The sequence below is a fragment of the Pimephales promelas genome, chromosome 12, assembly GCF_988280905.1.
Source record: "Pimephales promelas chromosome 12, fPimPro1.hap1.1, whole genome shotgun sequence".
Taxonomy (NCBI): Eukaryota; Metazoa; Chordata; class Actinopteri; order Cypriniformes; family Leuciscidae; genus Pimephales; species Pimephales promelas.
The window spans coordinates 8779789-8789951 of NC_142780.1; the positions used below are offsets into that span (position 1 = coordinate 8779789).

A 10163-nucleotide genomic window follows, 5' to 3' on the forward strand; every position below is an offset into this window, starting at 1 on the left:
TGTGGCGCTTCATGACGTGGCGCTGAGCTTCTCGTCCGGTGTGCGACCCCCTTAATAAATATATAAGCACCCATTCAGCTAACTATATCTATCCGTATACTTTGTGAAACGATGATGTCATGTGTAAAACGCAGACGAACTAGCTCGCATGTATAATATAATAAAGTAGAAAGTAGCTTCATATGCAGTTCACTAACGTTATCTTGTTCAATATCATAAACGTAGTTATAATTATTAATGAAAGGTGACCATGTTTTTTTTTTAAACATCTATTAATACTAGTTAGATAGAATACAGATTTATTATAGGATTTGACAATTCATATATCTCTCTGTTCGCTCAGAGGGCTGGTTGTCATTGACAGCGACAACAACTCCCGTGAGCCCACGCTCTTTCCCGACGTCATCAAAGTACGTCTTTTGTGATTATTTTGATTGAGTGACCCCTGGTGGCCATAAATTACATACTGTACATTTAATATTCAGCAATATTATTGACTTGAATGCACTGACACTAATGGATGAAAGCTGAACTGAGCTGGACAATGACATCACTATTTTCTCTGCAGTATGTATAGCTGCTGCTGTATAGATAACTGAACTTAATAACTAATGTTTTTTTCAACCGAAATAACTCAACTTAACTTACTTAAGCTGGAAATTGAAACTATTTTCTTCTTGAGCTGCTGTACAGCCGAAACAAACTTTGTTGCATTATTTTCCTGTTATTTAACTGTTATCACTGTAAAGCTGCTTTTAAACAATCTGTATTAAAGCACACTATACATAAAGGTGACTTGTCTTGACCCTCATTTTTCTCTGTTCTGTGTCCTGTATTGTATTTACATGTTGATTGTAAAGCTGTTGCACTTTTTTTGGTTGTGAATTGCCGTTCTTTGTTTTCTTTTGTAAATAAAGTGTGAAGTTGCAAACAGAACACTATCTCCTCTTCCTTCCTTGCATAATAGAAAATAGCAATGTTACCATGGCATCTGTGTATTCTTCCAACTTGTCTGAGGAAATATTCTTTTTGTGCTGCTCAAACAGGTCCTTCAAGAAACCCTGCCATGAAAAAAAAGACGTTTTATCTTTAAAATTATAATGAATATAAAAGAAAACAGAGAAGAGAAGGTAAGAAAAAGAAATTATTGAATTATTTTTATGAAATTGTGATGAGAATAGTACATAGCCTCTAAAATGACTTTTGAAGAAAAAAATCTTCCTGTGTGTACAATTTTGCACATTGAGAATAAACTTGTAAATAACAAAATTGATCATTACATTGCAAAATCTACTGATAATCTATGATTAAGATGTTGTCACATTTCTGGAATCAATTTTGTGCTTGGTGCTTTGTGAGAGTTTTGAAACATTGAAGAACGTTAACTTATGTGAAAAAAGTCAGTTGTTACCATTCAACACAACCCCCTTATTAGCATATGGAGAAAGAAATGTTGAAATAAATAAATGTAGAAATAAATAAATGTGGAAATAAATAAATGTGTGAAAAAATACAATTATACATAAGGAAATAAAAGTATAAATACTCATTAATTTGTACTTTTTACATTTCTTTGTATATTTATTTTTGAATTTATTTATGTATTTTTGCTTTTTTACATTTCTTCGTATATTTATTTATGTATTTATTTTTAATTAAGTCAGCTTTGGCATTCCATAACAAACAACATTATCAAAGTTACTATGCGTTCACACCAGACGTGAATAGAGTGTCAAATTCGCACCTGACACGTCTAGTTTGACGCTTGTGTCAAGAGTGAAACTAACACGCGTAAAAACAAAAGTTTGAAGCGAAATTTACAGCTCAAACTTTAGCATCCATCTTTTCACATGCAATAGAAAGTCACTCTGTGTGCATCTCATTTATAGATTATATGACAGAATAATTGAAGATAGTTAACTCCACATCAGCAACATAAATTCATCAACTAACCATTCAGAGACGTCCTGTTGTATTCTACATGTTGTCACTTCTTCTTGAGTCTCTCCATCTTTGACTGGCTCCATTTTAACATTAAAGGGAGAACAGTTTCTGTCATTTTATCACAGCTGCTAACACACAGTAGCTCTTGAAACCCCGCCTTCTGCAGCAGCTCATTTGCATTTAAAGGGCCAGGCACAAAATGGTGCGTTTTTGCAAACCCTCAAAGAGTGACAACTTTAACATGCTATATAAAATATCTGTGGGGTAATTTTTTGCCTCAAGATATTTATTTTACACCTTGTGAAAAAGGCATTTTACTACCCCTTTAAAGATGTTTCAAAACATGCTTTAAACTCATGTTTAATGTGATATGTTCATTCTTACATCTACAAAGTACTATAAAACTATTGTTAGTCCAACCCTCTAATTACACTTGGACTAAAAATTTCTCTCTGAGTCATGTATGTGCATTTACCCTGAGCTCCACAGCTGATATGTAACCACTGCTGTCAGCATCATATTTCCTCCAGATCTATCATGGAAAATGTGTAAACTTTTTAAAATGGAAAAGTGAAATGAAAGTCTGATTATGTGAAGTGAAAGGTTACCTTCATAAACTCCACACTGTTATCTAACAGAGCCTCTCTATGAAAGATAAGAAGGAAGTTCTCATCTTCAGGCAGGATCATATTCGCCATCTAGTACACATGCACACACACACACACACACAAATGACATGTTTACTGTTTAGTACCAGCAAATAAAGGGGTCTCATGAAAGTGAATTACTTCCTTAAATGCAAGGCAGATGTCATACAGATGTTTTTGTCCATAAGCCCTACTGTTAGATACTATTACTAGAGTGCTCTAGATAAAGACAAGGTGCGGTGGTTTCTTACTAGCCGAAGTCTATGATATTTTGGTCTCTTGAAATGCTCAGATACCTCTTTGTTTGTTGTTTTATTTTATTTTTTAATTAATTTATTTTTTAACAGTTTTATCATCAGGTTATTTATTACCAATACCCTTAACTTTTTGTACTATTTTCCTGAAAAATTCTCTATCTTAATATTTTATGAGTAAATGTCCTAGTTTGTGTAGTGTTGCCTGGAAGGGGAAAACGTTTTGGTTCCCTAACGTAACCTCGGCTCTCTCTAAAAGAGGGAACGAGTATTGCGTAAGTTAGCTTACACTACGGAAGGATTCATCTTCTCGAGATATCCTTTATCCATAAATTATCCTTAATTTTTTATTCATTTTCAACACAGTGCAGCAGCTGCCAGACCTAGAGCAGGCTATCTAGGCAAGCTCATAGGCTACTCTGCGGCAACTGCAACAGCCTACCATTGAACCCTGCGTGACGTCACACCTAATGAGAGGCGCCCTCGCCCTCATGGCATCACAGTCCGCCAGAATGGGCATGGCTTGGTGTATATAAGCGGGGTTCAGAGGCTGCTTCCCTTTTTCATCGACTGAAGTGAAAGTCGCTCGTGGCGCAAGCACGGCCGGTTAAGCATTACTCGTTCCCTCTTCTAGAGAGAACCGAGGTTACGTTAGGTAACCAAAAAGTTATCTTACGATTGGTTCTCTTGTATTGCGTAAGTTAGCTTATGCTACGGGAACTCTGTCAATGCCGTGCGCACCAAGCATCCACTACATGAGCCCTGGGAAAACCCCGGGAGCCCTGATAAGTGGGAATAATAGGTGGCCAGCAGCAGTGCGGGCCAGCACATGTACATAAGCACTTAAAGGGAACAACAGATCGGCGGTGCCGGTATAAGCATACAGCAACCCCATAGTGCAGCTCAACCAGGAGAGCTGATTGTCGTGAGAGTAGCCTGCGTGCATCTCACTTATACCGACAGAAGTTTTTCCTGCAGGGCGGGAACTTCCAGATTGTAAAATCTGACAAAGGTGGATGAGGAAGCCCAGCCCGCTGCCACACATATGTCATGAATGGAATTCCCGCTGGACCACGCCCACGATGAGGCCATGTCTCTAGTGGAGTGAGCCCTGACGTCCATTGGACATTGCAGACCTTTTGACGCATAAGCAGCTGCGACAGCGTCCACTATCCATCTGGACAGGGTCTGTTTCAAGGCGGCGAGACCTTTAGTGCGCCCACTAAACGAAAAAAAATAGCTGCTCCATGCATATGAAGGAGGCGAAGCGCGTAGTGTATAATCTCAGTGCTCTGACTGGGTAGAGGAGATTTGCGTCGCAGAGCCGATAGGGAAATGACCTGCGCTCTGAAGGGAGTACTAATCACATTAGGAACATAACCGTGTCTAGGTTTGAGAATGACTTTGAAGTCATTTGGCCCAAACTCAAGACACGCAGTGCTGACAGACACCATGTGAAGGTCCCCCACACGGTTGACTGATGACAAGGCTGTCAGAAAAACGATTTTGAGTGATAGGTACTTCAAATCCATGGATTTTTGTGGTTCAAAGGGGAAAACTTTCAAGGCCTCGAGGACCAAAGAAAGGTCCCACATAGGAACCGACGGGGGCACGGAGGGTTCATCCTTCTAGCTTCTCTAAGGAAACAGATCACCAACTAATTTTTTCCTAGTGACTGGCCTCGCGTTGGTTCTGTGAATGCTGCGACGGCTGCCACATACACTTTGAGCGTGGATGGGGACCTGCCCTTATGAACACAAGCAGCCACGAAACCCCAAATTTCCGTTGGTCCAGATTTTTGTCGGTGCACCATTTAGAAAATACCGACCATTTAGATGCATAGAGCTTACTAGTAGAAAGAGCTTGATCGTGTTTCTTACTCCTTCTGGCAGAGCAATGGATAGTTGTTGATCACCTATCACGCATGCAGCGACCAGCGCTCTGGGTGGGGGTGCCAGATCGAGCCATGTGCCTGAGAGAGGAGATCTGTTCTTACCGTAATGGGCCATGGGGCTGTCTGTGACAGCTGTGTAAGCTCTTGAAACCTAGTTTGATTCTCCCAACGCAGGGCTATGAGGAGCACCGAGTGGTGCGTTTCTCTGATTCTCTTTATTACCTTCTCTAAATCCTCGCTTTCTTTGAAAAGAACACTGGCCAGTGAGCGTTGTCTTCTGACGCAAAAAGGTCGACTTCCGCTCTGCCAAATAGGCACCAAAAGTTTCTCGACTGTTTGGGGTGCAAGGACCATTCCCCTGGGAGAACGTTGTCCCTGGACAATCTGTCTCGGCTGTCGTTCCGGTGGCCTGGCACATGCGTCACTCTTAGCGAGCGCAGGTGGCCCTGAGACCAGACTAGTAGGCCTTTTGCCAGATCACAGAGATTCCTGGATCTGACTCCGCCCTGACGGTTCAACACCACAGACATGCGCGGGAGCGCGTTCTCGACCGCAATCATTTCCAGACAGTTTATGTGAAGGAGCTTCTCCTGGTCTGACCATAGAGGAAAAACCAGTGTGCCCTCGCAGATCGCACCCCAACCCATGTTGGACGTGTCCGTCGAGATGATTTTTCAGTGTGAGATCGCCCCCATCATCACTCCCCCACTTTCCAGGGCTGCAGAGCTGAAATACATGTCTGAGTCACTCTGATTAGATGGTGGCCAGCGGCCCAAGACGCACGAGCATTGAACCAGCGTTGTAACGGGCGCATCTGAAAAGATGCGGCTTGGTGCTGTACACGGCGCAAGCTGTGTTGATAAGGGGGGCGAGAACTGCGTCCATGTACTGCTAAGGACAAGCCGAACGGAAGGACGGTGTATTGATAAACCCGGTCGACAAAGACAAATCTCAAAAATGGCCTGTGATAGGGAGTTATCTGAATCTGAACGCCGGTGCTTGATGTTTTTTCATGATCTCCATACTGAGGTTTGCGATTAAGCGGGGCTAGGTTTTTTAAAAGAAAAGACCCCAATTTGCCGAGCATAGAAGAGACGCTTGCGAGCTATCTCTCTTCTAAGGCTGCATTGTAATTTAAAGCAATGGCATTACCTTCCAAGCCATTATGAAATATTTTGGCTTTGTAAAGTGTATTCGGCGGCAGGTCAGGCTGTGTCGTGTCTGCATACAATGTCTATATTGCAGGAATACCAGGCTGATTTGCTAAAGGACGTGAGCCTCAACAACAGGATTGCCTCTGAGGGGGCCCAGCTCATAGATTCCGATCTCTCAACCGAGGTTGTTGAGACCATCCTTCACTCCAGAGCTCCATCCACAAGGAAGCTATATGCCTCGAAGTGGAAACTTCTCACTTCTTGGTGTGGAGAACACCTGCAGGACCCAGTTAACTTCCCAGTGGGTGCAGTGCTGGAATTCCTGCAGGAGCGTTTCTCCACAGGGTTATCCCCCTCCACACTAAAGGTGTATGTGGCAGCACTGGCTGCTTACCACGTCACATTCAGTGGAGTTTCTCTTGGGAGACACCCGCTTATAACTCATTTCCTTCGTGGCACTTGAGGCCAGCAGTTCGTATGAGGGTGCCGACCTGGGATCTGGCCATTGTATTAGAAGGTCTTTCCCAAGGTCCTTTCGAACCTATCGAAGAAGTTCCTGAGAAGTCTCTCACTGTGAAGTCTATCTTCCTTCTTGCTATCTCCTCACTTAAGAGAATCAGAGATTTGCAGGCTCTTTCGGTTGCACCCTCGTGCCTGGAATTTTCGTCTGGTATGGTTAAGGCCTTTCTATACCCTAGGCCAGGTTATGTTCCTAAGGTCCCTACTAATGTTGTTAGACCTGCAGTTCTGCAGGCTTTCTGTCCTCCTCTATTCTGTCGTCAGACCAGGAGAAACTTGATTTACTCTGCCCGTGAGGGCGTTAGACACTCAGAACAATTATTTGTGTGTTTTGGGCCATCCAGGAAAGGGTGTCCTGCGTCTAAACAGAGAATGGGCAAGTGGGTGGTCGAGGCTATCGTTTTTAGTCCCCAATCATTTACATATTCCGATTTAGCGGGGGCTAGATTTTTTTAAAAGAAAAGATATACTTCTAATGCGCTTGTGTTTTTTGGGTGCTTTATAGTTTCCTGGTCGATGACGTCATCCGCCTATGACGTTCCGTTTCTCCATTGGACTGATTCATGACGCACAACGCAGGGGCGTTCCCACAGCGTTCGACACAGCGTCTCGTTTCCTATCAGGAAACTAGGGTTACATACGTAACCGAGACAGTATATCAACTCACTGTCTTAGACAGTATATCAACTCACTGTCTTATCAACTCCCTAGTTAAGGGAATAACAGTTTAATATGAAAAAACGCTGGAGTATCCCTTTAAATCAATAAAAAAGGTTATGTATAAAAATGTATAAAGTTTAAAAAGACAAGGGCACCTCTAAAATCAAAGAATATATTATAAAATAAAGGAATATTACATTTAATTACTTTTTTCATATAATCCTACATTTTAATTTATCTATTTGTTTATTATTATGTTTATATTATTATTTGATGTTTAAATAATTGTATTTGAATTATTTATTAGGAGTGGAAAAACCTTTATTTTCTTACCAAACATCTTTTGTGTTCCAGAGAAGAAAAAGTCATACAGGTTAGAACAAAGAGGGAGTGAATGATTAATTTTTAGGGGGTGGACTAGCCATTTAACACGTTCTATACAGCTTTACATGGTGAAACAATGGAAAATGTAACCAGCAATCACCAAATAATTAGTTGTTCATATGCAAAATCTATATACCATTTCACAAGATGTAAACAACACTGGTCCAGAAGCACTTCCTGTTTCAGTTTGTAACTGTTTTCTTTATTTCACATGTAAAGGAAACATCTTAAAGATGTTTGTTTAACTTTTTGATTCAGTTTTAAATGTTCTGTTGGTTGTATTTTATCCCAGCTTTTATGTAGTGTTAAAAAACTGAAACAGGAAGTGCTTCTGGACCAGTGTTGTTTACATCTTGTGAAATGGTCTATAATGTGCTTATCAAACTTATGATTTCAGCAACAATGTGGTTCTGTACAGAACATTAATTATAGCACTTCTACTTCTAGCTTGTCTCTGACAGCTGGAAATAGTTATTTCTAATCCCATGTTTCAACCATTCCCAGCCTCACTTTACTTACAAATCTATTGCACAAATATGTGAAGGAAGCAAAACAAACATTAACATGACAAAGCAAATCATTTTCATGTTGTTGATCTGACTAGAGCAACCATGCTGGAAACAGCCGGAAGCCATAAAGCAGATAGATAACAGCTGCAGAAAACCTCTTCCATCAATGCATGCAGAAACTTATTCAGCTTTTTGTTTGTTTTTCTATGGATGGTAAACACTATGGATTTTTAGTATTCCCTCTTTCATGCTTTTACCAGTTTTTACCAGTTCCATCAAATTATAATACAGGAATATTCTTTTTTTAATATTAGCTTTTGTATATGTGACTAAACACTACAAAAAAAAAAATTAAAATTCAAGGGAAATGTAAAAAAAAAAAAAATGATGTACTTCCTCAATCTGCAGGCGTCCATCTGATGTGACATCATAGGCAGACATGAACCTCTTCTTTATCTGCTGTACACTTTCCTTTGTTATCTTATCCTAAGGAGAGTAGAGAAAACAAACTGGTTACCATGACCACATTTCCATAATTTACCTCTCTTTAAGCTCCCTTTGCACTTGTAACACCTGTGCACCAATAGCGATGCCCTTAAGATATGCTGGTACACATTGAACATCTGGCTCATCATTTATTTATAAAAGCTTATTCACAGAGCAATATCAACTTCATAACTACTATTGTGTAAAAACAATGTAACACTGGACACATTTAGCCAAAGGTTATCCTATAAAACATTTGTGGATCATATACACAATCATTGTAGGTCGAACTACAGAAGTGGTGTCGCTCATCATTTATCATGCAACCGGCCTCGCACAGTTTTCTCACAGGCCTCGTTCTGCTCGCCATATAGTTTCTATAAAAAATAGTACCTTTACTATAACTGTGATAAACTGTGTAATTAACCATCAAAATTAAACAAAATGGCAGAAAAAAACATTTCTAGTTCCACAACAATTTTTATTGTTAAATGACTGTTGACTTTATTATGTCAGCTTCCTGCAGAAAGGAGGGGACAGATTCTAGTGTGTAAACAACCAGAGAAAACTTATGATCTCATTTACAAAAATAGTGTGTTTGTTGTTCTTCCATAAATGTCAGCAATGTAATCAATAACACAACAATTATACCGGAGTCCAAAATGTCCAAAAAGATGATTAATTTATGTACATTTAGATGTATTAGCAATTGTCAATAAATGTACTCATCCATTTGTATAGACTTATTGAAATGTGCACAAACTACAGATCTGTTAACCATCATATAAAGTTTGTTTTAACATACCTCTGGCCCTAATTTCTTCACCATGAGCAGGAAAAAGTCATCCAACTCTTTCCCTTCAATGTAGCCATTATCTGCAGAAAAGCATTTATCAATACAATTTCAATACAATTTTATGAACAGATACGGATAGAGACAATACTTAAACCTAAACACAATACTCACAATATATGGAAATATAAATATGAAAGCAGAATTGAAATGATTTTACAATCTCACCATCAGCATCAAAGTGTTGCCAAATCTGTAGAAAACCAGCAGCATCTAGGTTGGCAAAAGCACAGTCCATGATGGAAAAAAAGCGTTAAGGAGTGATTATAGAGCAAGAGAAGAAATGCACCTGTGCTCAGAGAAAGCAACGCAGATGTGGCCAATTTCCTCTGACTCACTGTGTCACTGTGAAAAAAACCCCTCCTCTTTCACACAACGTATCAATCCTGAGAGCCTGATATGATCTAAGGACAAACTTTAATACGTTTTATCAAGATCAAACTTCACAATGTATTTATCAACGGCACATACATCATACAAAGAAAAATTAATCTGTCAGCATCACATTAGCTCACATTAAAGGGGCTGCTTGCAAGTCTCAGTAGCACAAATTATTAAACCGTGTAAAATTACGTCTCCGTGTAAAAAACAAAAAAGCGAATCTCTGAAGAAAATGACGTAGAGATAAGAGATAGGCACTCGAGTTAGAGACTCTGACTTTAATAGACTTCAGGGCTTGACTCAGACTTGACCTGAAATGACTTCAGACTTGACTTGGACTCGACCAAAGGACTCAAATCGACTCAAAAACGACTCAAGTCTTTAATCCTAACAACTGATATAATAATAAAGAAACATTTTTTGAATGGTTTTATTATATCTGCATCACATATCACATAGTTCGGACTTCAGACCCTTG

At 39.8% G+C, this 10163-nt stretch overlaps 1 protein-coding gene across 2 annotated transcripts in view; it reads right to left on the reverse strand.

The window, feature by feature from the left end:
- Nucleotides 1–9627, reverse strand: part of scgn (secretagogin, EF-hand calcium binding protein) — an 85601-nt gene extending 75974 nt beyond the window's left edge. Inside the window, exons 1-6 of one of the 2 annotated variants that reach the window (XM_039661928.2) lie at nt 9473–9627; nt 9257–9327; nt 8359–8451; nt 2553–2642; nt 2420–2476; nt 984–1061 (exon numbers count right to left, since the gene is read on the reverse strand). In XM_039661928.2, the coding sequence (XP_039517862.1) occupies nt 984–1061; nt 2420–2476; nt 2553–2642; nt 8359–8451; nt 9257–9327; nt 9473–9542 (459 nt within the window). In that variant the 5' untranslated portion in view covers nt 9543–9627. The remainder of the gene's footprint in view (nt 1–983; nt 1062–2419; nt 2477–2552; nt 2643–8358; nt 8452–9256; nt 9328–9472) is intronic. The other variant, XM_039661938.2, reaches the window with a different exon arrangement.
- Between the last annotated feature and the right edge of the window lie 536 nt (nt 9628–10163).